Below are 27,377 nucleotides of genomic sequence, written 5' to 3' on the forward strand. Positions count from 1 at the left end.
AGACACATGCTTCTTTTTCTCCAGGAAGTCTTTTTAGGAAAAAGAGCCTAGATGGCAAAAACAGCACATTTAAAGGTATAAACTATGTGGGATCATATTTAGAATATCAGAGTGAAGTAATAATGTGGTAATACTGATGTACTGCTATTTCTTCTGCAAGCATGGCCACTATACATTGCATGGAGAGCCTTATGAGTTTTGTAGGGTAAGGATGATGTCCTTATGTGTAATGTTCAATAGTAAAACCATTTGAGAAACTGCAATATCAAAGCCATGAAATAAGGATTATTCCTGATAGGATGCTTTCAGTAAAAGTGTCTTAACACCTCCAAAAAAAAGATAGTGCCTTGCAGTCTGTATTGTACCATTTCAAACAGAAATAGCCTTGTTCGTCCATACATCAAGGAAAGTAGGTTCATATCTTCTATGCAGTACATCAACCCTAAGGAAAGGCCTGCAATTCCCAACAAAGGAAATCAAAACGATTCTACAACACAGACAAAAGCTACATTTCACATGTCGGGAAGCTTTTATTTAATCACCACGATACTTTGGATTAGTTACACTACAGCTCTGAAATATCATTTGATAATTTAGTTGTTTTCCTGATAAAGGAAATAAGAAAAAAAGGTGCATAATAGATAGGGCTTTGCTCATTGAACTAAGCTGGGTTTCCAAAGCCAATTCTAGTCCAGTAGAGATGGAATTTCCTCACACTCTCTCATAGATTCGAGTGCAGACAACACCTTTCATATCACATTCCTAAGACAAAAAAAGAAGGGTTAATTGAAACTTCTGAATGACAGTGCATAAGCATCTAATCCAAAGGCTAATGAAGTCAATAGAAATATTTCCTGTATATTATTTCATTAATTTATATAGATCCCCAAACAGCAAAATTATTTTTCATCCTCCAAGTGGGAAAGGATTCTATTTCAACAGCATAAACTTTCAAAAGTGTGCTTAAAGAAAACCATACTTCATAAAATTAGACATGACATAGTAGCTATCACAGACTTCGATTTTCTTTCAAGAACACATGTTGCCTTCATGAGTATTATTGCAATGACACCAACATCAGCTCTGGTAAGCTTAATATAGAAGATCAGATGAGTGCTTTCATTTTAAAAAGAAGTTCCCCCTTCCTTGTAGAGAGTTCAAAGTGTAACAAGATTGCAAACGTGGACTGTCAATGGATAAATGAACTTTTCCTTGCAAGGAGACTGATGAACCACCTAAAATTCATAAGTTGTAAATAAACCGAAGGAGCTTCCTAAGACTGGGGGAGGGGAAGACTGTACATAGCACTTTCTACCCCTTCCAGTTCCCTCGTGCCCCTCTTATTAAATGATTAGAAAACATGCCTTCTAGTGAGACTCAAGGAGCTCCATCTATTTAGTTTATCAAAGAAAAGGTTAAGCATGCTTTGATCAAAGTCTATAAGTACCTACATGGGGAACAGAAATTCGGTAATAGTGGACTCTTCAGTCTACAGACAAAGGTATAACAAGATCCAATGGCTGAAAGTTGAAACTAGATAAATTTAGAGTAGGAATAGGGCACACATTTTTAACAGCGTTGGGGCAATTAACTACTAGAACAACTTACCAAAGGTGGTTGTGGATTTTTCATCACTGGCAGATTTTTAAATCAAGACTGGATGTTTTTTCTAAAAGATCTGCTCTAGTTTTGTCACAGTCACAGCTGTTGGACTTGAAGCAAGAATTAATTCAGGGAAGTCCTCTGGCCTGTGTTATGTGGGAGGTCAGAATAGATGTTCACGCGCTCTAACATCTACAAAACTATGAAGCAGTCTTACCTGTAATTCACCTTAATGTAGAGGGTTTTTTTGGTGTGTGTGGAATATAATGTTTACTTTCATTCCCACTTGCTTCCTAAAGTTATTTTTCCCCCCGCACCCCTCTCACTATTTCTATCATACCTGAAACCAAAGAGAAGGTGAAAATTGACAGTATAATTAAATTTAAAATATTAAACTGTGGCCTACATCATTGCAGCATTAGAGATTAATGGTTAGGGATGGTTTAGTTACTTACCACCACCATTTTCCCATCCACCAATTTTCTCCTTATTGTGGTCTCTTTGCCATTCCACTTCTGCACTTGAACCAATGACCCTTTTTCTAAGGTTACGATACTCTGCAAAGACCCAAAGAATGAGTAAAAATTTGACTATTTTCCCAGAGCCTTGCATATTAAAGAGACAATTCACTTAACATGGAGCAAATTCCACATTCTCGGCACATAGCCCACTCAGCAACGTTGGTTTCAGCACAACATTTGCTCCTCTTATGGTGCTTTGCAGATTTATGCTTTTAAGGATAAAAAAATCCTCCCATTTGTCATCCAGCGGATCAGAAACCCTCAGAAGGAAATCATTACCCTCACCTTGGTTTTCCTGTCATCTGCTGTGGTTTCGTCAAACACTTGGCCCAATTTGAAGGAGACCTCTGTGTTTTTGAAGGTGCTTTCAGTTCTTATGGTTATCACATCCCCTTTCATTCTGATGATCACATTGGGCTTGGCCAGGCCACCTAGTTTCCTGGTGGCTAAGCCCACTCCTGCAAATCAGACATAAAAATACCTTCTATGAAGGAAGAAATTCCTTATTGCTTTACAGCGCATCAGAGCAATTTCCTTTTAAACAGATAACACCGTTTCTCTGTTTGGAATGTGACACTAATTTCTCAGATTCAGAGGCTGCATTTCATAAGCTGAGGCATTTCCCAGTCCAGTGTATGTACAGTACACTTATATTTATCTGAATGGGCTGGGGGACTTTTGAAAGTTTTGGATAGCCGGGCATTGAGATAAACAGAAGTGCTATTTTGAGCTGCAGTTTCACTGATAGAGAAATATGGGAAATGAAGGGTGTAATGACAATGTTTGTTTAATACTTTGTACTTTATAAAAGAGTAGAAAAACAACTTGAACAACTTTACTGAGTGGTATTAGAATCATTGTGGACATAACGTAATTCTGATTAATTCAAATTAAACATAATTTAATTTGTCTTTCCAAGCTGCTGTTGCTGCTGAAACTGGATTTGGTCTCTGGGCACGTCTTCATTACCTGCCGGATCGGCGGGTAGCAATCGATCTATTGGGGATCGACTTATCGCGTCTAGTGAAGACCAGATAAAATCGATCCCCGATGGCTCTGCCGTCGACTCCGGAAATCCACCACGGCAAGAGGCGGAAGCAGAGTCGAGGGCGGTGCGGCAGCGGTTGACTCTCCGCCGTCCTCACAGCCAGGTAAGTCGACCTAAAATATGCAACTTCAGCTACGCTATTCACGTAGCTGAAGTTGCGTATCTTAGGTTGACCCTCCCCCCCGTAGTGTAGACCTAGCCTCAGTAACTGCAGATAACCCCTCAGAACTACTGCAAAAATACAAAGTCATTGATTAGCACTAAGGCTATGTTTACACTACCGCCGTAAGTCAACCTATGCTACGCAACTCCAGCTACATGAATAATGTAGTTGGAGTCGATGTACCTTAGGTCGAGTTACCGCGGGGTCTACACCACGGGGGGTCAACAGGAGAAATTCTCCTGTCGACTTACATTATTCTTCTCATCGGGGGTAGAGTACAGGGGTCGACTGGAACATGATCTGCTGTTGATTTGGTGGGTCTTCACTAAGCCTGCCAAATCGGCTGTTGGTGGATTGATCTCAGAGTGTCGATCCCAGCTGTAGTGTAGACCTACCCTAAGAGGCTCTCAGAGGCTAATTTAGAAGTTATTAGCAGGTGACTAATTCACATAGGGCTACTTGGGGACACACTGTGGATTCAGAAAACTAGGATTTTCAGATAAAAGGAATTCAGATAACTGGAATTATACTGTGTGTGTAGTTAGAAACCAGGATATACGACTACACAAGAATTATGTATTTTTAGGTAGGCAGGAACACAGGCATCTATTAATCTGCACCTATTTAGAGAATAGAGCTGGTGGTAAACATGGAAAATTTTTCACAAAAATATTTTTGAAACATTTGCCCCTTGCTTTTTACGAGTCAAAACATTTCAAAATTCAATTTTTTTCAACCAGCTGTAGTAAAGAATCAAAGTATCTAGAAATGAGTGCATTTCTGTTTGTACTTCAGAACATAAAATATACAAGAGACTAAGTGGGGTACTCTTAGTTAGTATTCTCTGCTACGGAAGGGTAGTTACAACACTATCTCTGGAACATCTAAACATCAGTGAAACGTAAACATGTCAAATAGAGAAAAATTCAAATATAAGAGTGAATGGGAGCAAAAAGCTACAAATACAACTGCCATCTATAAGGCTCCTTTTACAAGGTTCGCTATACCACACAGCCCATATCCTGGTAAACTAGTTAGAGCAGTCCTCTGAGACTTCTATTCCTCCTTTTGCCTCTGATTTGCTGTGTCTCGGTTTTTTAAATGTAAAAGGCTGGTAATAATAGTTACCATCTTTGTAAATTCTATGATGTGCTGAATTCCATGAAAGGTACTAGGTACAGTGAGATTGAAGTATTTGTAAAGTACAGCATTAGTCACTGCACATATTCAATGCTGAAATAATTTTCTTAAGGCCTGGTATTGTCACAAAAACCTCCCTAGCTGAATTTATACCCAACATTGACTGTAGTTAGTCAACTGGAATTATTCTGCTACTCTCTTTAACCTTTAAAGTAAAGGGAATTAAAGTCTCAGCAACAGTAATGCTCAGACTGACTGCCAGTGCCATCATTAGAAAATGATGAAGCCAGTATTAAACTAAAAAAACAATGTCTAATTTGTTTTATTCCCAGCATTTCTCAGTTACAGATGGATTCATTCATGGATTTAGAACCCAGGGAGCTCAGTGTCAGGAGACAGCAGCACCATCACAAGTTGACAGAATACAGTAAGTGATTGTAAGTTCTAAGTTTAATAGTATATGCAAGAGGGACAACAAATATGTTTTTTTCCATTTCTCATTAAATGGGAGTAAGAGATGCAGATCAGTTAGTTAGTAAATGTATTATAACAAACCCAAGATTTCTCCTTTTCATTTTAAGATGCTGAAATTGAAACAGAAAAAACAAAGAAGAAGAAAAGAACTATAACACAGATATAACCACAGTGAAGAGTCCCCAGGCCCGGGGAAAAGACATTTTCCAGGAGCAAATAGAAGAAAATAAGAGACATTTCCAAGCAAAGCTTATAAAAATAGCATTTCTCACCCAATTCTTTCATATAATCATCAAATTTTTCACTGGAGACAAGTTTCCAGGTTCCCACAAACCGGTTGCACATTATATTGGCTTTGTGAGGCAGTGTCCCTCAGGAGAAAGGCAATGACAGCAGCAGCTCTCAGTGGGTGGCAAAAGGACTGTGTGAGCTATGCATGCCTCAATAGCTTCTTTATAAAGATGCCCCCAACTTGTAATTCTCAAGACTGACCAACCAGGAGAAACAACGTCAGGGGCAAGACAATGCACACCTTGTCCAAAGCCACTTGTGTTAGTACCAAGACTCAGTGTTACGCCTGCCACTGTTTCCTCCACTGAATAAAGCAGAATAATCAGGATGGCGTGGGGGCCAGCACATGAGGTTACTGTTGTAGTGCCAGGAGAACATTTCAGTGATGCTGCTGTAGTATCTGAGACAAATCATGATGCCAAGCACGTCACCACCCCACTGTGAACATTAATGCTGCCTTCCTCCCAACACCACCACATCTTCCACTGCCACCATCATCACTGCTATTGTCATCCTGGTGCCAGTGAATTAAGCTAAAGCCACACGTGGGTCATCTCACAAAGATCTGAATGTGGGGGAGGCTTGGAATTACTTTGTCAAAGTTGCAGAAGCTAGCTGAAGCCTGCATCCCAAGCCCGGGGGGGAAAAATCATAGGAAAGGGTTGCAGACCAAGCTGGATGAACAACCATCTCAAATAGGGTTATTAAGAGAAAGTAGAAAGCCTTCAAGGAATGGAAGATGGGATGGATCAGCAAGGAAAGCTACCTCTTGAAGGTCAATAAGCATAGGAAAAAAGTGAGAACTGCCAAAAGCCACTGAGAGTTGGACCTTGCAAAGGAAATTAAAACCAATAGTAAAAGGTTCTTTAGACATATAAATAAAAAGAAAACAAGGAAAGAGAAATGGGATCGCTAAGCACTTAGGATGGGGTGAAGATTAAAGATAATCTACGTACGGCCCAACACCTAAATGAATACTTTGCCTCAGTTTTTAATGAGGGTAATGAAGCATTGGGGTCAGTGGCAGGGCAACTAATGGGAACAGGTATATGGAAGTAGAAATTACCACCTCTGAATGGAAGCCAAACTCAAATGAATGGGACCAAATTGGGGGATCTGAATAATCTCCATCCAATAGAACATAAAGGAACTGGCATGTGACATTGCAAGCCCAATAGCAAGGATTTTTAATGACTCTTAAACTCAGGGGTCATACTCTCTGACTGGAGAATTGCAAATATAGTACCTATATTTAAGAAAGGAGAAAAAAAGTGATCTGGGAAACTACAGGCCCATTAGTTTGACCTCAGTTGTATGCAAGGTGTTAAAATAGATTTTAAAAACGAGGGTAGTTAAGGACATAAGGGTAATTGGGATAAAATACAACATGGTTTGCCAAAAGATAAATTGTGCCAGACCAACCTGATCTCTTTCTTTGAGAAGATAACCGATTTTCTAAATAAAGGAAATGCAGTCGATCTAATCTACCTGGATTTCAATAAAGCATTTTATACAGTTCCACATGGGAAATTGGAAAAGATGGGGATTAATACTAGAATCAAAAGTTGGGTAAGGAACTGGTTAAAGGGGAGAGTACATGAGTCATGCTCAAAAATTGAACTGTGAAGCTGCAGGGAAGTTACTAGTGTTGTTCCTCAAGGATTGGTCTTGGGACCAATCTTATTTAGTATTTTATTAATGACCTTGGCACAAAAAGTGGGAGTGTGCTAATAAAATTTGTGGATGACACAAAGTTGGGAGGTATTGCCAGTATGGAGGAGAACTGAAATAATCATACATGACCTTGAAAACTGGAATAATAGAAATGGGATAAAATTTAATAGTGCAAAGTCATGCACTTAGGGGCTAACAAGGATTTTTGCTATAAGAGGGGATCGTATAAGTTGGAAATGACAGAGGCGGAGAAAGACCTGGGTGTATTGGTTGATCACAGGAAGACTATGAGCCGCCAATGTGATGCAGCCATGAAAAAGGCTAGTGCAATCCTAGGATGCATCGAGTGAGATATTTCCAGCAGAGATAAGGACGTGTTATTACCATTATGCAAGGCACTGGTGAGACCTCATGTGGCATACTGTGTGCAATTCTGGCCTCCCATGTTTAAAAAAGATTAATTCAAATGAGAACAGGTGCAGAGAAGGGCTACTTGAATGATCAGAGGAATGGAGAATCTACCTTACAAGAGGAGATTTAAGGAGCTTGACTTGTTTACCCTAACAAAGGAGATATGATTGCGGTCTACAAACACCAGAGAGGGAAAGAAATTATTTAAGTTAAGGACAATGTTGGCACAAGAACAAATGGATATAAACTGGCCATCAATAAGTTTAGGCTTGAAATTAGATGAAGGTTTTTAACCATCAGAGGAGTGAAGTTCTGGAACAGCCTTCAGGGGACTAGTGGAGACAAAAAAACTTAACTGGTTTTAAGACTGAGCTTGATAAGTTTATGGAGGGGAATATATGAGGAGATTGCCTACAATGGCATATGGCCCATCTGTGACTGCTAATAGTAAATATCTCCACTGGGCAGAGATAGGACACTAAATGGGGAGGGCTCTGAGTTACCATGGAGAATTCTTTCCCAGCTGTCTGGCTGGTGGGTCTGACCCATATGCACACAGTCTAACTGATCACCATATTTCTGGTTGGGAAGCAATCTTCCCCCAGGTAAGATTGGCGGAGACCCTGGGTTTTGTTGTTGTTGTTTTTTGCCTTCCTCTGCAGTGTAGGGCATGGGTCACTTGCTGGTTTGAACTAAAGTAAATGGTGGCTTGTCTGTAACTTGAAGCCTATAAATCAAGATTTGGGGACTTCAGTAACTCAACCAGAGATTATTGATTTATTACAGAAGTGGGTGGGCGAGGTTCTGTGGACTGCAATGTGAAGGAGGTCAGATTATATGATCATGATGGTCCCCTCTGGCCTTAAAGTCCATGAATCTATGAGACAGAGAAGAGCTGGAGGCAGAACACTCTGTACTTAAAGTACTGAACCACCTTTCTCTCATGAGTCACCTTCAAAATGACATGTGTATTTGATCTTTTAAACATGTTTTTCTTTATTCTGCTCTGTCTTTTACCCTTCCGCTTGGAGCTCTCATCACAAACTGTGAAATGCTCTTTTCATCACACTATTAAGAGAAAAGACAAAAAAACAAAAAAAAAACAAAAAAAAAAAACACCCTGCTGTTTTTCCCTCCCCCATGACTAGTGGACAGGAGGAGAAGAGAGGTGGTTCATGATATAATGAATGGCAGGGATATGACTATGAGAGGCCATTAAGTGGTGATTTGAGAACCCCTGTTTTAGAGTTCCATTATCTAAATTGCATAACTTAGAACCTATGTATTTGCAGACATATAAAGTTCAGCTTCTAAAAAGGACCATTCATTTTATAACTACAGTGTTGCAGTTAGCAAACACGTTTGAAAGACAGGAGTATAGATCACTGTAGTTCAAAGAAATAACAAAAATTTTGGAACTCTGAAATGAAAGTATTGTTGTGAGTTGGGTTAAACCTTGTTGTTATGGGTTGGGTGTATCCACTGCTTTTCTTTCAGGATAAATGTAAAGAAACAATTTCAGTAGCACCAAACAAAAGCACATGAAAAAGCTTGAATAGAAAATAAATGATGTGGCCCAAGGGTTTTCAAATGCTTGGACTAGGGCTTTGATTGGTGTACGTGTGTTTGGGGGTGAGGGTGGCGTGGACAGAGAGAAAGAGAGCACAAGCTAGGTAGACAGACATAGCAGAAGTGCTGGTAATGAGGTCCTGACAAAAAGCTGAGAGAGAAAGCTTCTGGGGCACAGAATGCTGTCTGGAAAGGCAGATTTGAAATAGTGAGCAAAGTAGCTGTCTCCTGCTGTTTGATTCCTACTGAGTGCAGGAAACAGAACATTATATATAATCTTTGTAAATAAACAAGATTGAATCAAAGAAAATACTTGGCTCTATCATCAATTTCTCTTCCTACTGGAAACAACCAATAGGGCCCTGAACTTTGACCAGCAACTTGGGTCAAAAGGAGTAACAGCATCAACATCACTCGTATTTTGCCCCTTACCTTCCCAAATGCTCCTTAGTTAGGAGGAAACTATGCTACCTGCTACTCGGAAGACATGAAATTCTTCTTTCTGAAGTATATGAATTCTGATCATATGGTCTTTTTTGCATGATTATAATGTGCTCATGTTTCTGGACTATATTATGCACATTGGGTTCTCAGGCTTACACTGTAAGAATATGCAGAATATTGGGAATATAGGTGGTGGGGTTGCGTCTCAGGTTGTCATGATGGAAAGAAGAAACAGCATTTATATCAGCTCAAGCTTGAGTTGGGGCCTCTATCCAATATTGAGATTCCAAATGTGGTATCCAGGAGCAATGAAAAGGGGATCATATTTGAGTGTGGAAATGATATGAAGAATGGTAGTAACATGTTGTGATCTCTGGGCCATACCATGAGAGCAGGGGGAGGATTGGGCCTTACATTATTAAATGCAACTGTATATGTAAAGAATCTACTTTTATTCCATCAGGTATCTCATAATATTGACAAAAGTAAGCTAGTCAAGTTAAGCTTCCATTACTACCAGTAGAGTTGGTTGGGAATGTTTTGATAAAACATTTTTTTGTTGCAAAATGCTGATTAGTTAAACCTGAAACTTCTTCCATGAGAGGACCAGTTAGGGCTGCCACCTTTCTAATCACTGGGGATGCAAGAGACATGGGAGAACCAGTTTCAGGCCCCTGTACTACCTGATTCGGGACAGGGATTTGAAGCCAGGTCATTTACAGCCCAGGTGAGTGCCCTAACCACTAGGCTATTTGCTATTCTGAGGTAGAGCTCTACTGTTGAAGCTGTTTTACTTTGTATAAATAATTAAATATTCATTATGGGAGAAAGAGAGACAGTCTTTTCCGTTTTCTTAAGAGGAAAGCAGAGTGACCGGGGGTGCGGTGGGAAGAGGTTGCATCTCTGATAGCTGTGAAAATTTTCAAAAGGTCTCAGTTTTATCCCACTGTGAAATTGGAATTTTTTTCAACTCACAAAACTTCACGCAGGACAGGAAACCCATTTTCTGCCCTGCTCTATGGCACAGTCCTGATCCCAGTGTTGCAGTGGTTGAGGAATATCTGAAATACAGGGGAATGAAAAGTACCAAAAGCAGAACATTTAAAAAAAAAGTATAAAAGTGCCAACATGAGAGTAAATCCACAAAATGAAGATTGATGTTAATCTTATCAGATGTTGTCCATATGACACATTTTCCAAAGCATACATTAATGTATCACATATGTTTCAAAGTATAAACAAAGGCAGCCCCCTTACCCAAGAGGTTAGGACACTTTTTCTAAGTCAGATTCTTCTGTTGTTTCACAAAGCGTCCCCATGTGAATTATACAAGGATCCTACTGTGGTGTTTAGATGCTGCATGTGATTATTAGAACTGTTGAAGTTTGTTAATACCTTGCCTGGTTGATACAACACCTACTATGGTTAGTCAACTGGAATTCTTCAGTTTTTCCATTTAATGTTCCTATCCAAAGGGCAGCACTTTTACAAGGCAATTAGTTGTTGCTGTCACTGGGACTTGAAAGTGATCAGCAACTCGTAGGATCAGGCCCTAAGGCCACGTCTACACTACTCGCCGGATCGGCGGATAGTAATTGATCTATTGGGGATCGATTTATTGCGTCTCATCTAGATGCGATAAATCGATCCCTGAATTGACGCTCGTACTCCACCTCGGCAGATGGAGTAAGCGGAGTCGACAGGGGAGCCGCGGCAGTCGACTTGCCGCCGTGAGGACGGCCAGGTAAGTCGAACTAAGATACTTCAACTTCAGCTACGCAAATACGCAAATACGCAAGATACGCAGCTACGTAGCTGAAGTTGCGTATCTTAGATCGATCCCCCGCCCAGTGTAGACCAGCCCTAAGACATGCCAAGAGAGAGGATTAAGGCTTGTCTACCTGGAGTATTAGTCTGCACTAGAGGAGTGTGAATTCAAGTGTGCACTAGCATATACTGGCCCATGTGGAACCTGCAAGTCCACAAAATGTCCCCTAGTGTAGTCTCGTTTCAAACAGTATTAAGTTAATATGCACTGGGAAACATTTATTGCACACCAGAAGGGTCCACATAGGCCAGTTAGTGCATCAGACATTATTGTGCACTAGAATTTACACCCTCTAGCATGGACTAATGCATCGTGCAGGCCCTTAGTCAGAATACAGCAGCTATACTGCAGTACCAGTAACGTTAAGAACGAAAGTGACAGTGCATTAATTATACAGACAAAAAGCCATTCTTAAGCTACTCAAACAGCGTCGACGTTGCTACCATCCATCCTTGTGCCCCTACGCAGAAACAGCAGCTCATTCAAAGGATTTATAGCCTAGAAAGAAGAATAGCAAGAAATACCAGCACCATCACAAGTGGAAATAGCATATCTTGAAGCCCAAACCTTTTGTCCTAAGCAAATTAAAAAGAGACAGGGATTCTGAGCTCAGGTGAGTGGGGGAAAGATAGTGCTACATTTCCCTTTGTCAGATTAAGATCAGAATAAAATTCATTTACCTCAGTGAATTAGTAGCAGTGAACAATAGATAGCACAGGAGCCATGAATGAACAGTCCAGGAGTAAAGTCTAGATGCAGATTCTCCTTTTCAAAGAGAATGTAATTAGAAAACTGAAAGAAAGCAAATGCGGTTACAAATTTTACAAAAGAAAGAAAGAAAGAAGATCTGGACAAATATCATCCAGTTAATTTAATTTCATTTCCTCATGGAATAATGGAGAAAATAGTAAAAACAAAAAATCTTGGGTGAAACTCAGACCCCCACTGAAGTTTTGCTAGTTCAGTGGTGCCAAGATTGCACCCTAGAGAATAACAGTGCCATAAGCAACCAGAAGCATGCCTTTATTTGAAAAAAAGTATTGCCATGCAAACTTGGATATTTTAAACATAGAATAACAAAAATAGTGTGTGAAAGAAATATAATGGAGGCAATATTTTAGTCAACCATTTAATACATTAGGCTTGATTCATATTTCACACCATTTTTGCACTGGTGTGAACTCTACCGACATCAATGGAATTACTTTAGATTTAAGTGAGATCAGAATGAGGCCCAATTTCTACATCAGTGCCTAATATTTTTAAGTGACTAATATTTTTGGATGCCTTGATTTTTCGGTGTCCAAAATAAAGGGGCTTTATTTTCAGAAAGTGCTGAGCATCTACATCTGAAAATCAGGCCCCTTTAAGTCACTCAAGCAGGACACCCAAAATCATGTTTTGAAAACTTAGGCCAAAGTGCCTAAATATTCACCATCAATTGTGTATGGGGAGTAGGGTGACCAGACAGCAAATGTGAAAAATTGGGACAGGGGGTGGGCGGGTAATAGGAGAAAAAGACCCAAAGATATAAGAAAAAGACCCAAAAATCGGGACTGTCCCTATAAAATCAGGACATCTGGTCACCCTAATGGGGAAGAGCTGAAGTAGGGAATTTCAGCAGAAAACTAACCCTGGTCTTCCTTCTTTCATCCCTCAATGACTTTTGCATGATATTTAAAGTCTGAGCTGGTATCTTATCTGACTCAAAGAAAAGGGTTTAGCCATACCATAGGAAACTAGGAAGTTGGAAAAATCTAGTGGGAGATCATCAGCAGTGACAGAGACACAATGACAATCTAAACCAAGAGCACATTCAAAAATACTGAGATTTCCTTTGAACTGGGTAAATAGTTTGAAGAAACTACCGCCCCTGACATTAAAATCAAGGTAAAAAATAGTTGCTGGATATGGGTGTAAATGGGTGGCTTTTTCTCAGTGTCACTTATTAAGAAATCTGCAAATGATTAATGAGGCAAATTTAATAGTTGGAGAAAATGTCCTACTGGAACTCAAAGGTGCCTCATGCACTAGGTACATAGACCATGGGACTTGCTGAGAATTAGGTGAGCTGCTTCATTTTTAAACTGAAGGACTTTGGTGGTAAATACTCATTATTTCCAACCTTGTGTCTCTTCACAATGTTGTAACCTTAGAGAATGGCTCACTAGTTCAAGTGCAGAAGTGGAATGGAGAAGAGACTACAGGAAGCTGGCAGATAGGGAAAAATGTGGGGGTGATTTAATTTCCCACTATCAATTTATTGGGGCACAAATTCCCAAAGGTATTTAGGTGCCTAGCTCTCATGGAAATCAATGGGAGTTAGGCACCTAAATACCTTTGAGGATCTGGACCTGAGTGCTACACAGATACAGAGAATATTGGATCACTTTCATGCAAAATTCATGTTGCATGTAGTTAGGCTTTTAGATGTAGTTTATGACAAAAAATGGGATGGGGTGGGGAAGGAACCCTGGAAAAGAAAGAAAAAATAGATGCTGAAAGACAAAGAAATGGAGAGGCCATAATGAACTGACAGCACTAGTAGCCAGTATGCTGCTATATTATGATTTATTTGCCCTAAATTGAAAAGCAATTTGAAAAGGATGAGGACCAGTCAGTTTAGAGCTTGGATCTCAGCATCCCCAAAACATGATGGTGATTGTGTTCAGGATCTCTGTTCTGGTCATTCTCTAATTGACTTCATTACTAACATTCTGCCATTGTGTGCCCTCATAGAGAAGTCAATTAGAGACTGATCATAACAGAGATGATAGAAGATATGACACCTGATACAAGAAAAGAGGCTTTGCTTGTTAATTATAAAGACTACTTACCAATCACAAATTCTACTGTGACATTTAGTACATTATACTCATTCGTCTTTCATCATGCAGGGTTTGAGCATAGGAGACAATGCCATCTTTCTGTACACCAGATAAACTCCAGCTAAATTAAGAAAGTTCCACTTAGCTCTTTCTTCAAGAAAAAGACTGTTGTACACAGGCATATTTTAAAGCAGCATCACTAATATGAATGGTTGAAATTGTTAAATTAAAACATCCAAACACACTATAGTGCCAATGTATTGGAGTTTATAATAAATTAAGTTTTAAGTGCCCTGTGTGTGTTGATAATCTAGGCTTAAGTTCATGCAAAAGAGCTTAGTACCCATTTTGGCATCAAAAGCAGCAGCTTGATTTTCAAAAGGAGATTAGTACATTGGATACTGATCCGTTTGGAAAATAGGGTCCATATGTAGGGGCCTAAGGGAAGTTGAGCTCTTTTAGCCCCACCTGTAGACTCTGGGCTTTTTAGCACACCTGACCCATTGAGACCTCTCTCACCTCTTGACTAAAGTATCTGCCTGCCATTCTGAGAGCACTGTGTTATAATGGATTCACCATACCTTTTTATGCTTGTGCACTGCTTGCCTGTATTAGTGCTCCTGCCCTGGAATGTTTTCTATTTCTAAAAGGTATTCTTCCTGTTTTAGGTTTTTAATTTTTTTTTTTTTTTTTTTGCGCTTCTCGCCCTGTGAGAAATGTGATTTTCTCAGTCTAAAGAACTTCCATTTCACATAGTATGGAAAACAAAGATCCAATATTAAATTGGAGGAAGAAAGTCTTCTTGTATCAGCTGGAGGAGTCATTCCATTCCTGTATCAACTTTCCCCTTTAGAAAATTGTAACTATTTACCTGTCTCAGGCTTATTGAGAATGAGTTCTGTCAGAAGAGCTTTGAGAAGTATAGCCAGATGCACAACTGGTGCACAAAGGTGTTGTCACCATTGCTATAACCCTATGAATCAGCTGTTTTTCATTTAAGGAAGAGTGCTTCTGCCATCCAAATTGCAGTATTATCCTGAACAATGCTGCTATGAGGGTGTGGTTATGATTTAACTATTTTAAAGTAATTAGAAATTTAAAACTGTTTTAATGTTATACAGAAGTGCAGATTTCTTCTTCTGAAGGAGCTGCTTCACTTTAAGCTACAAGTGCTTTGGGCCTCCTCTCCCCCCTACTGCTTGAAACTGCTCCATCAACATGCTCCCCCTCCCCCAGCAAGTCTATCTTTTCTGCAGCATTTCCTGATTTTTACCTCCCACCAAACCAGATAACATGCGAGGGGGAGAAGGCACACACATGATGGAATACAGCTGAGAACATTTCTTCAGAAATTATCAGTGGATGCTATGAACAATGTAGAGGCAAGCAAGTCACACACTCAGGCCCTGAATGTGGGGCAGGAACACATTAAGAGTTGTAGCCTCCTAGCAACAAACACTAGTAAAGTGACCTAAAATTAGTATTTTGAATTAAGTGATCCAGAAATGGAACAAGTTCATTTAAATCAGTTGTAGGAGTGCTGCTTGGATTGGGACAGATTTTGCTCTCTACTCGTGTTGTGAAGTATCTTTGTCTGCAGACAGCCCTGTAGAGATAAGGGGTCTGCACCTGAGTAAGGTACTATTTAGTGAGTGTAAGGTAGCAGAATTAGACCCATTATAAAGTCAGCAGATTGCCTAATTGCAGTGTGAAAAGGTATCAGATTATTTCCCCTCTCTCATGTATGCATACAAGTCACCAGTGGATATTTGCCACCCCCCACTCCCTGGAATACAGCTAATGGATTTAAGCATTGGTCAGTATACCAGCCCATATGTAGGCAGATAAAGAAACCACCTATCAGGACAAGTTAAAGCCTCTACAATGATTTGTGTAGTGCCTTTTTTGACCTGGAAAGGTTAGACCTCATAAAAGGCTGTGTTGAAATGAGACTTAGCTCTATCATGATCCTCTAAAGTTAAACTGCTTTTCTTTAAAAAGCAGTTATTTCAATCCCTATTATAGGGAATACACTAGAAGATCATGTGCTCCTGTCTTTATCACTTGTTTTGGATCTAGAGGATAATTGTGTTATAGGAACAGGGGCTAGAGTAAATTAGGCCTTGAGGGTGGACATTGTTAAGCACCTATCCTTAAGTAGGGCTTCCTAAGTGGTGAATGTATTGATCTTCGTTAATGTTGTGTCTACCTACTCTTGCCATAGTAATGAAGGGAGTCAGAAGTTAGTGCACACCCTGGTCCCAGTTTGGGCAGGCCCACCACCCATTAGCTAGTGCTATGTTGTACAAATTCCAACACCATTTCTAGACAGTTGAACATTTTATTGAATAACCACAAGAGTTCAGATTATGCCAAAGCAGTGTCATAGCCAAAGTCTGTAAACAGTCTGGTTCGGTCACAAAGCAGACCTGTGGAGCTTCACTCCTGGAACTGAGCTGGTTCTCCACATGTTAGATTCCCAGACCATTGTGGAGATCGGGTTTCTTCATGCAGTCTCATAGACTCTAGTGCAGGTAACATTGTTCATGGTACATTCCTAGAAGGACAGATTGTTGAACAAATGCATGTTAGGCAGCATGTCAAGCACTCACTTTTTTACCAATAGCAAGCTTTAGATAACACTTCCACACCTCCCTTCAAGCAAGTTGAAAGGGAACAACTCAGGCTGAGAGCTTAATGCTTTTATTCAGAACTCCCTGTACCTAAGGGGCACATAGGCCTCAATCACTGTTTGGTCTCAGCTGGAGGCCAACCTGACAGGAGTACTTTAATATCCAAGACAGCATGGGGAGGGAGCACAGGCACCATTTACTTACTTGCATAGAAACTGCCCATATAGGTTCTCTGCAACATCCTGGGTTGAGTTGCTACAAAAATTCTCTTCCAGGACCCAGGCAATGAGAAGAGCAGGAAGAAATATAGCAGTGACAGATCACATCATCATTGTGGTATGTTGACTGACAAGCAATGATGCAAGCTTGCCAGTCAATGTGTTAGACTATCATGCTGTGATAGTGGCTCTGTGGGGAGTATTTAGATATTATAAAAGCTGGAATGGCTATTTACTACAACTGGTCAAGACATAGGTTTTCATGAAAGTTTTGTCCCTTTTAATGAGAATTTGAGTTTTGGACTTTCACCCATTCATTGTTACACAGCTTTATATGCACATTTTTCTCCACCTCAGTTTGGGATAGGCAGAGGGAAGGGTAAAAAGAATGTACATGCCTTGAAGACTTCTCCAGATCTTCCATCTTTAACACTCCTGAATTTTAATGTGCAAGTCTCTCACTAGTTTGGAAGTTACATCCCCACCCCCAGTCTATCATAATTCACATCCTACATTTTTCCATCCCACCACCTCATTAGAAGCCAATATAGAACACGTTGCATTCAGTGATTAAATACCAGGCATTAACTCACCACTACCAGCTTCCCATCCACCAATTTTCTTATTAATGTGGTCTCTTTTCCATCCCATTTCTGCACCTGAATCAGTGAGCCATTGTCTAGTGTTATGATGCTCTGCAGAGACAAGGAAACAAAGTGTTGCTATTTAGTCTGTGTCCTGCAGGCTAAAGGAGATTTGTACACAAGTCCAACATTAACCGACCAGGTATCTGTGGTTCTGCAGAACACTTGTGGCACTTTTTCCATGTTAGACATGCTAACTTAAAGGACAATTTTGAAATCCCTTCCCTCCCACAACCCCAGCTGATTTTAAGGAAGACTCACCTTAACTTTCCTGTCATCTGCGGTGGTCTCCTCAAACTCCTCACCCAGCTTGAAAGAGATCTCTGTATTTTTGAAGGTGCTCTCTGTTTTGATGGTTATTACATCTCCATTGGTGCTTATGATTACATTGGGCTTGGCCACACCAGCCATTTTCCTAGTAGCAAAGCCCACACCTGTAGATCAGACAGGAGACTATATTAGATAGTCTATTCACTTTCAGAACACCCTCTTCCCTTAGTTGAAAGCAACAACACTAGGTGAGGCAGGGGATCAGGGATTTAACACATTTGACTTGTTTCCACAAGAATCTGTCCTTGCTCTTTATGTTTAGCAATCCTGCATTTCAAGACTGCCTGAAGCTTCTGATAAAAGCCATTCCAAGCCCAGTCCAGGGAATATGAAGTCAGGATATTTTTTGTACAGCAACTATTCTGAAGTGCAATGCAAATTAAATCCTTTTAGTGAATTAAACATTCAGCTGTATATGCCCCTGGAGTTTAAGAGCCCAGAGAATCCTGGTGAGTCAATTTCACCAAGTTATGCAACCTTTTACCTCCAAAGAGCATAAACATTTTTAGAATTATTTAGATCCCCCCTGCTTTCCCCAAACCACTGTTTGCTACAGAACTAGTAGCAGTTGAAAAGTGACTAAAAGGAAAATTTTAGGAAAGAAGCTGGGAACACTAGTGCTCTCCATAAGATTTAGGAGAATTTTCCAGGGTGCTCAAGTCTGTTTGAGAATTTTGCTTCTAGTCTCTAAATGAAAGGCTTGTTAGATTACAGTACTAACTCAGAATATGCTAGTCAGAGTCCCCAGTCAGTCTATGGGAGAGAAGACCCTTTAAAACCAACTTCAACTTAAAACTAGGAGTTTTTAGAGAAGCATATTACCCAGTCAAGACTTCTCCAGGTATCTAGTCAGGAGTCCATGCAATTCCCTAATTTAAAAGCACACTAGCCAGCTAGCCACAACTACTTCCAGACCTTAACAAATTCCAGTTCCAATGAACCACAAATTCTAGTACTCCAATATCAACATAAGATTGTACTTCAATGAAACAGTTAGACAGAAATCCAGATTAGACAGGTGTTTAATTACTGACCTCATTATAGTCTCAGCTTTCTACTGCTTTGTGTTTCCAAGGCACTGAGCATGTCAATAGATTTTTCTACCTCAGACAATAGCACTACTGAATTATTTCTACTAGAAATTAATTATGCATTATTCAATTAACAGGATACTACTCCCTCCAGTCCAATTCCTTCTACATTAAGAAGCTTGACCACACTAAACCAAGCAACTAGCTTCCCCAAGAACTCTGCAGTTTAAGATTGTGTGGCTAAGACAGTTTATCAGCCAGGGAAGGGGGGGGGGGGGAGAGAGAAAAGCCCTTCATGAATAGTACAGGAAAGTTCCCAAAGCCAGGAAGAAGAAGAAAGCTGGATTAAAATGCAAATTCAGTTATCTTTCCCTATGCAGACACAGATCTATAACCAGAGGTAACCCCACATAGCATTCCTTACCTAGTTCTCTCATATAGTCCTCAAAGTTTTCACTGGAAATGAGTTTCCAGGTGCCTACAAATAGATCACACATTATGTGAAGCTTATTAAACAGGCTTTTGCAGGAATCAGGCAACAGTTCTCAGTATCAGACAGGAAGATGGTATGAATTCTATAAGACCACATAGCCTCTTTAAAAAGGAGCCTTGACCATGTGATCCTCTGGGATGCCCAATGGTGAGAGAGAATATCAGGAACTCCAATTATGAGCATTTCTCTTTTTTTCCTTTTTAGTAGGTCATAGTGTTGTTATTCCTTTATCCTCATTGGCACATGGATCACTGTGTCCTCAGCACTTAATGGTCTTTAGCATTCAAAAATACTTTGCCTTAAAGAAAAATATTTAAAAAGCATTTTGTTCAGGAAGAAAAGTCTGCAGCATTAGGCCCTGATCAGTGGGACAACTCACAGTGCTTAATAAAGTTAATCACGTGTAAATTTTTGCAGGATTGGAGTTTGACTCAGCTTCTGTTCAGCTGATATTTCTTGCACCTGCTTAGACCTTGCTATGACCCCAAGAACAGATTTTTGCCCTTTTCCTGCAACTGAATGTGCATGAGTGGCTCTCTGTCCATGTGGAACTCTGTTGTTAGTTGCAGGATCTGGGTCAGAGTTTATCCTAATCCCATTATAGTTGCACATCTATTAAAATATATTGTATTGTTCCTATCCACGGAATTCTATTGCTATTTGTTAAGTGCCAATGGCGTGCTTAGTGCAGAATAGGACAGGAAAGGAGACAATGTTCCTGCTCTTAGAAACTTGTGCCCAGATCCCCAAAGGTATTTAGGCACCTGACGTTCATTGAAATCAATGGGAGATAGGTGCCTAAATACCTTTGATGATCTGGGCCTTACAATCTAAACAGATGGACAGCAAAAACACTGGTAGAGCCATGGAAAGGTTTGATTATAGAAATTTATGCTCCCTACTTCTTGTTGCATTTCTCCCCTCTTTATTAAACAAATATAGTTAGAGTAATAGATTTTTGAGACCAGAAGGGAGCATTATGATCATCTGACCTCCTGCAGAACACAAGCAACAGATTTCATACACAACACACCAGAACACATCCAGCACTCCTAGGCTTCATGTTAGAAGTGAGTTTTGAGGAGAGGGACCTTACTGAGGAGATTCCTAATAAAGCTGGACCTCTCTGAGCAAACCAGGCAGCAGATCTTTTTTTCCGTCAAGGTTCAGGTAGCAGAAAGTGTGGTATGCTTGGGCAGGGAGGAGATTTCAGGTCAGTTAAACTGGTAAATTTCTGAAGCTCTACTGGAGTATCTAAGAGGGTTCTCCAATGAAGTGCCTGCTCTTTGTTGGTTTAAGCGCTGATTCTGTAAAGGGGCTCCAGGGAAATCCATGTGTCTGACTAGCCGCATTACATGCACAGGCTGCACTCTTCTCAACATGTGCCTTGCAACACATGCCGAGGGTCAATTACTGCACATCTCTCTTAGCTGGGCATCCAGCAAGTCTTCATTAGTTATAGCTTGTAAAGACTGAGCATTGTTGTGATGATCACAATCACTAGCAATCTTAAATGGGCTATCTATAAGGTAACAGATTGATTTTAAGGTGGTCTTGTTAGTTTTTAAAGTCATGGAAGGGGCTTGGTGATATTTGAGACCTAACTCCCCGCCCCCCCACGCACTCTCCAATTGAGCAGCATCTTGGCATGTATCTGTGTTCTGGCACCACCTACCCTTAGAAGTTTCACTATTGTGATTTATATCAGGGAAAGTGTGCTCTAGTGATTGGAGCACTAGAGTGGGACCCAGAGAAGGCTTGGATTCTATTCTTAGCTCTTGGCACTCACCTGCTGTGTAATCTTGGACAAGTCACTGTGCCTTTGTTTCCCCTCCGACCCTTTGCCTTGTGTATTTAGATTGTCAGCTATTTGGGGCACGGACTATCTCGTTATGTGTTTGAACAACACCTAGCACAATGGGGCCCTGATCTCGATTGGGCCTCTAAGCACTATGTCTAAACACAAATAATAACTAATATTAGTATTAGAAGGCAACTGAGCTTTTACCATAGTGGCCAATGCATCATTTGCTCGACCCTCTTTCTAACTGCCTTTGAAGTTCCAGTGCCAAAAAGCAGCCCTTAAGGCAGTGGGAACATTCTGCTGGTGTAGAGCCATTGTAGAAGTTAAAATTGGGCATCTGGGCCCAAGCAGGGGTGCTGAGAGCCATTGAACCAAACTGTAAACCCTGTATGTGATGGAAACCACTTCAAGCCAGGAGGTGCTGCCGCACCCCCAGGACCTCTAGTTCCAGCACCTATGGCCCAAGTGCTTTATAAATAACATTATTATGGAATATTATTAGGAGTTTTTTTAAACAATTAACTTCTTGAACCTTCACACATCCCTTTAAGACTGTGCTGCTCTTGTCTTGGAATGGTGATTTTCTTATTTTGTTTTTTTATTTCTGGAAAAGCTATGTTTCAAATTGGGGTTACAATTGTGATTTTTTTAATCTTTTGCTGTATTTACTGACTGTGGATTTGTGCTAAAAGAAATCAAACTAAAATTCTATTGACTGGTGTCCATGATATCTTTCCTGATTGGTCGTCTCAGAATGTCACATGTTCAGATCAGCTTTAAAAACAGACTTTCAGGGCCTATATAGCTTATGCTCTTTGCTTAGCTCTCTCTTTGAGAACTACAGTTGTTTTCTTGAGTGTGTCTACCTAGCAAATCCTCACAATGTGTGACCTGTTCCTGGGAACGTGGAAACTCCGCTCTAGTGAAAAATTTGATGACTACATGAAAGAGCTGGGTGAGTAATGTTGTAATGTGTGGGATTTAGAAAGGATATGCTCTAGTTGAACTCTGCTCCTACATTTCTTCTCTCTGGCCCTGGGGATTCTGGCACTTTGCAGCTTCTTAGTGCTCATTTTTTCAGACGGGAAATGAGGTGTTTATTTTGAGAACTGTAAGCTGACAAGGGGAAGTGGCTCTCTGATGTGAACTGTTCTCAAAAAATGCTGCCCCTAGGGCTGCTCTTAATGGAAGACTAGGTATGTCTTTGGGGAGGGGGGGGGGTATTATAGTGGACTACTGAAAAGAGAGAATAGAGGGGTGAGGTAACTAAACATTATGAAACTTAAATTCTAGGTAACATGGGGCCTAGGCCTCCACTGTATTGCATCTCCTGTAGTCATTTGTACCTGTGCAAAGTGACTACCAAATGCTACCTTTCTTAACTGGTCTTTCTTTGTCACTTTGCACGAATGACTCAAAGTGCAAATCAGTGAAGAATTAGGCCTATAGCATTGTTTCAACAAAGCTTTGCTCATCTTATAAGTGAACTGGAATATCTTGCTGACTCTTATAGACGCTACCTCAACAAGGATATTGATTAATGTGCCTTTCTGTAATTTAACTCAAACTGTACATGAGAGGACTTCTCTGTGAGACATGATACACTTGTGCTTGTAACACTGTTGTTCTTTCTTAGTAAGACTACTATATACACTTTACTTCACCTCAGTTGAATTAAAGGGTCTAAACACTATGGTAACAAACTGCTGGTACAGAGAGCACAGTAAACTAGTCCTATTCTTATTCCTTTAACTTTTATCCCATGACCTTAATGTTTATCTCTAAGTATCTGAGACATCGTGTGTAACTTGCAGGTGTGAGTTTAGCCACCCGGAAACTGGGCAGCCTAACCAAACCCATTGTGACTATCAGCATTGATGGGGATGTGCTAACAATCCAAACCAAGAGCACTTTCAAAAGTACTGAGGTCTCCTTCAAGCTTGGGGAGGAGTTTGAGGAAACTACAGCAGATGACAGAAAAACAAAGGTGAGGGCTAAACAATGGGGGCAAAGTGACAAGCCTTATAGAGGCAAAACCCCAATCTTTCCTAACCCTCTGCAAACTGAATCACTTCTAACACTGCAGGACAGTGGGCTAAACACTTTACTTTATGTGAGGTTTTTGTTTGTTTTTTGGTAGAGTATTGTAACCTTAGATGATGGCTCACTGACTCAGGTGCAGAAGTGGAATGGCAAGGAGACCACAATAAAGAGAAGATTAGTGGATGGGAAGATGGTGGTGGTGAGTTCATTCCTGCTATTTGATCACTGAAAGTAGTATCTCAACAGTAAATGCTCTACAAGTTGAACTGTAGCAAAGATGACCAAGTAACTAACTTTAAGAAAAAAAAAATCTGGAGGGAAAATCTTGGAGGCAAAGAACACTACCTTATGTCAGCACTTCATTGTTGCTTCTCCAAGCCCTGGTCTACACTGGGGGGGCGGGGATTGATCTAAGTTAAGCAACTTCAGCTACGTGAATAACATAGCTGAAGTCAACATACTTAGACCTACTCACCACAGTGTCTTCACTGCAGTGAGTTGACTGCTGCTGCTCCCCCGTCGACTCCGCCTCTGCCTCACGTGGTAGTGGAGTACAGTAGTTGACGGAGTGCTCAGGGGGGATTTATTGCGTCTAGACTAGATGTGATAAATCAATCCCCGCTGGATCGATCGCTGCCAATCTGGCGGGTAGTGAAGACATACCCATAGTGTTCTCTGAAAACTACGTGTGATAGTATTTGTTGAACTGCATATGGAAGCATTTTAGAATCGTACTGTAACTTCCCCCCTTTTAGGAATGTACCATGAACAATGTCACATGCATCAGAATATATGAGAAAGCAAGAGGACACTAATCCCCGCCCACTGGACTAGAAACTCACTGAGATGGCTCTTGACAAGAAAGCTCCAGTATAAGCTTCTGTTTTCAACTCAAATGTGTACAGGCTTATCTCAGAGAAACCATGTACTCGTGTAAAGTATTAAACAAACAGGCTTTCAAACACTGAATATTGGAGTCCATATTCTTTGTTAGCTTGTAACTACTCATGGAGATTTGACTTTCAGAATTGTAAAAATGGAGATGAGATGAAGGTGTCGAGTCTGCCTTCTCCAGCCTACTCTGTCCTCCTCCATCCTTGTAGAATAATAGTGTTTCCAAGTTGCTTGTCTATTCTAGGCTTAAAATGCTTTAATATTCCACTAATTCTTTCTAATCTAGTCCAATAGATCTAGCTTAATGAAAGTCCACTTCTAGAAAGCTTTTCTGTAAACATAGGCTGGGATTTTGAAAGGTATATGAAGGCATAAGTGCCTAACTCCCTTGAGGTTTGTGAATATTCCATCCTAATATTATAAGAAAGCTTTCTTAAGTTGTCTCCCTAACCTTACTCAGGCTATGTCCCCTTGATCTACCCTAAACCATGAACATCTCCCCACAGACATTGAAATAACTTTACATTAATATCTTACAGCTTTTAAGAACTATCTCCTTCTCTAACTCTCTATATTAGAGATTCCACAAATGTAATGTGGATCCTCACATGATGGGACAGGGTGCAACCTTCCCTCCACCTCTCTATTCTGTATACTGGTTTTCCACTATTACCACTGATCAGTTCATAGGATGGGTTACATTGCTCATAATACACAAACCAATAATTCACACCAAAGTCTCTTATTTTAATGTATGAATGGGCTGGATGCCATTATAGCTGGTCAGAAGAAATGCAATGTACAACAGAATATACAATGCTATAGTTCCTGTCTGTTTTCCTCACCTGAAAATACCAACTGATGAATGGGAAAAGCACTGCCTTCACTCATGTTAAAGAAATGAATGATAGTGATGCAAAGGAGGAAAAGTACTTTTGATCTCCTTCTGAAGCAGCAGGGATGGCCATGACTAGAGATGGCACATGAGAAGGACTGGGCCAGGGTTCTGGGATGGCAGCAAGCATTTTCTCTGATCACCAGATGTGGGGTTTGGACAGAATTTCCCCCTAGGTCAGATTGGCAGTGACCTTGAGGGTGGTGTGGATGTGGGTGCATCTCTTGCTAAGATTATTTGGGTATATCTCACTTAATCATTTCCCTGCTGTTGTTGGGGCAATGGGCAGTGGTGCACCTCAGTCCCTCCTATTTTCTGCCTGTGGAATAGAATAGTCTAGTCTCCTATGGGCTGTAATACTTAGCTTTAATTTCAGTTGTTGGATCTAGTGTGAGCCTGCTGGCCTGGCCTACACAAGAGATCAGACTAGATGAGCCAGTGGTCCCTTCTAGCCTTGAATGCTATTGCGCGACCTGAAAGTGTAATCCACAGTGAAATCAAACTTTAGCAGAGCATTCAGCTAGCTTTGCTTTGAGGATAAATCTGACAGCACAAATGACGTCCTAAGGGAGATTAACAGTAGTTCTTTGTTACCTTGCACCTGGATTAGTCACTTACACATGTGTTTACAACGAAGCCACTCTGATCTGCTAGCATTTTATACTCTCTCTGTAATGTAGAGGAGAGAATTGACCTGTCTCTGGAATGCAGTAGTGTGCACTATAGCTTCTCATATATGAACCAGTCCTTGAAGGAAGAACACAGGTGTGTGCCAGTCTAGTCATTCACTTTACATAAGACAATTAAGCTGCAGTATGGGGGCATCTTCTTACATTCCCATTACTAGAAAAGCAACAAACAATTCTACTGCCATAAGTAACCAGATAAAAAGGGGAGAAAATAAGAACATTAATCCCTAGTCTTTACATCAATACATTTAGGCCCTAAGAGAGTAGGATGGATCCAATTTTTAACTTTTTTATGCCCTTCCCCTAGGGAACCTACCATTTTATCTTCCCAATTCCTCCTGGGGTTGGGAATGCCTCTTCTTTCCACCAGTCTGTGCTTAGCACAGTAGACTTGTTTTCTGGGTCCTGATGACTTTTGTTTGCAGAAGTCAGCATTCAAGCCCTACCAGCAACATGTTCATCTCCAGTAAGGTGCACCCCTGCAGAAGCCACCTAATAACTTTACCATCCAGGCACCCTGGAGATGGGCTGATGACTTTGCAGGCTCTGCAAGCCTAAGAAGACTGAGGTTAGGGCAGCTTGGAATGTGCTGATTCAGCTGATCTCATGGGCAGTCTTCACTGTCATCCGAGTCTAAAGGTGTCTTCCTGCCAGTGGAAAAAGGGGGGATATTGCACATGCTTGAGCTCCAGGGGGTAAATCTTGCCTACTGTTTGTATGGTTCAAAGTACAGAAAGCAGCATCAGCTTAGTTAAAAAGCCAGGCACACAGCTGCCAGCATCAGAAAAACTCTGCCCAGTTGGCACTTCAGGGAGTGTCACGGCATGAAGGAAAAGACAGGGTTGAAGATAACAGTGGTGGGCTACATAGAGGAGAATAAAATGAGTCATCAAAAGAATCATTTTGGGGAGGTGACAGACAGCAGAGGGTGGAGGTGGCTTGGGGAAAAACAAAGCCCCAGTTCCAGCTGGGAAGCCTGAACTCTTGGAAGGAGAAGGCAGGCATTTTGGAGCACATACAAACAGACTGGAAGGACAAGCTGTGGTGGCAGACAATGGTGTGAATTTCTTCTCTCAACTGAGAACTGCAGATACAAGGGTTCATGAAGCAAGTTATCTACGCCAGCTTGGCTTGTCCAAGCCCACACCCAGACAAGCTAAGTTTAAAGGCTGCACTTTAAGGTGTCTTTTCTATTGCTTATACAAACAGAATTTTGTCTGAATGCCATGATGGGGCCTGAGTCTGCCACCCTGACTCCTCATGTAGTTCACTGATTGCGAAGAGTAAGGAACAAGATACCACTGTGAAGGAGTAAGGGCAGCAGAATCTGGCCCAAAATTTTAGACTTGACTGCTGACTTCGGTTACAAGTGCTAATTGAATCTAGGCCCAAAAATAATCTCTACACTTGGAGGAAAAAAAATAGATAATAAATGGGTAGCACTGGTTCCAAGGAACCCAACGTCAAAAAGGAGGATACAATATCCAGCCATATCCAGACCACAGACAGCAAGCTGGGGCAGGGGTCATCTGTGCCAGCACAGAGTGATCCCTCAGAGTGCTAGAACACAAGGTATGTCTTTACGACACAGGTAACCTGGACTCTTACCTGGTTTTTATCTTAACTCCCCTATTGTCCACACTAAACAATCTCAGACCCAGGAAGTGCTTTAAACCCAGCCTAGCTTACCTGGCTGGGGCTATAGATTAG

At 40.8% G+C, this 27,377-nt stretch overlaps 3 protein-coding genes across 3 annotated transcripts; 1 reads left to right on the plus strand and 2 right to left on the minus strand.

Annotated features, from left to right (window-relative positions):
* Positions 1-510: 510 nt before the first annotated feature.
* LOC101938578 (myelin P2 protein) lies at positions 511-5,389 on the minus strand. Its single transcript, XM_005301516.4, has 4 exons — positions 5,221-5,389; positions 2,409-2,581; positions 2,058-2,159; positions 511-762 (listed from the first exon to the last, which is right to left on the minus strand). Exons 1-4 carry the CDS (start codon positions 5,291-5,293, stop codon positions 712-714), a joined length of 399 nt encoding a protein of 132 aa, XP_005301573.1. The 5' UTR covers positions 5,294-5,389; the 3' UTR covers positions 511-711.
* A 10,925-nt stretch (positions 5,390-16,314) lies between these two features.
* Positions 16,315-19,430, minus strand: LOC101938302 (fatty acid-binding protein, adipocyte). Its single transcript, XM_005301515.3, has 4 exons — positions 19,274-19,430; positions 17,750-17,922; positions 17,438-17,539; positions 16,315-16,550 (listed from the first exon to the last, which is right to left on the minus strand). Exons 1-4 carry the CDS (start codon positions 19,344-19,346, stop codon positions 16,500-16,502), a joined length of 399 nt encoding a protein of 132 aa, XP_005301572.1. The 5' UTR covers positions 19,347-19,430; the 3' UTR covers positions 16,315-16,499.
* Positions 19,431-21,944: 2,514 nt separating this feature from the next.
* LOC101938035 (myelin P2 protein-like) lies at positions 21,945-24,158 on the plus strand. Its single transcript, XM_005301514.3, has 4 exons — positions 21,945-22,101; positions 22,961-23,133; positions 23,287-23,388; positions 23,945-24,158. Exons 1-4 carry the CDS (start codon positions 22,029-22,031, stop codon positions 24,002-24,004), a joined length of 408 nt encoding a protein of 135 aa, XP_005301571.2. The 5' UTR covers positions 21,945-22,028; the 3' UTR covers positions 24,005-24,158.
* Positions 24,159-27,377: the final 3,219 nt, after the last annotated feature.

The sequence above is a fragment of the Chrysemys picta genome, chromosome 2 (genome assembly GCF_011386835.1).
Source record: "Chrysemys picta bellii isolate R12L10 chromosome 2, ASM1138683v2, whole genome shotgun sequence".
Lineage (NCBI taxonomy): Eukaryota > Metazoa > Chordata > Testudines > Emydidae > Chrysemys > Chrysemys picta.

Bases quoted from the DNA above. Each gene is read 5' to 3' on its own strand.
- LOC101938578 (XM_005301516.4), bottom strand. From the start codon at position 5,293: ATGTGCAACCGGTTTGTGGGAACCTGGAAACTTGTCTCCAGTGAAAAA. The intron at 2,582-5,220 runs GTGAGAAATGCT...TCTGATTTGCAG, and splicing joins TGATTATATGAAAGAATTGG to GAGTGGGCTTAGCCACCAGG. The intron at 2,160-2,408 runs GTGAGGGTAATG...GGGTCTTTGCAG, and splicing joins CAGATGACAGGAAAACCAAG to AGTATCGTAACCTTAGAAAA.
- LOC101938302 (XM_005301515.3), bottom strand. From the start codon at position 19,346: ATGTGTGATCTATTTGTAGGCACCTGGAAACTCATTTCCAGTGAAAAC. The intron at 17,923-19,273 runs GTAAGGAATGCT...TCTGATCTACAG, and splicing joins GGACTATATGAGAGAACTAG to GTGTGGGCTTTGCTACTAGG. The intron at 16,551-17,437 runs GTGAGTTAATGC...CTGTCCTTCTAG, and splicing joins TGGATGGGAAGCTGGTAGTG to GAATGTACCATGAACAATGT.
- LOC101938035 (XM_005301514.3), top strand. From the start codon at position 22,029: ATGTGTGACCTGTTCCTGGGAACGTGGAAACTCCGCTCTAGTGAAAAA. The intron at 23,134-23,286 runs GTGAGGGCTAAA...GTTTTTTGGTAG, and splicing joins CAGATGACAGAAAAACAAAG to AGTATTGTAACCTTAGATGA. The intron at 23,389-23,944 runs GTGAGTTCATTC...CCCCCCTTTTAG, and splicing joins TGGATGGGAAGATGGTGGTG to GAATGTACCATGAACAATGT.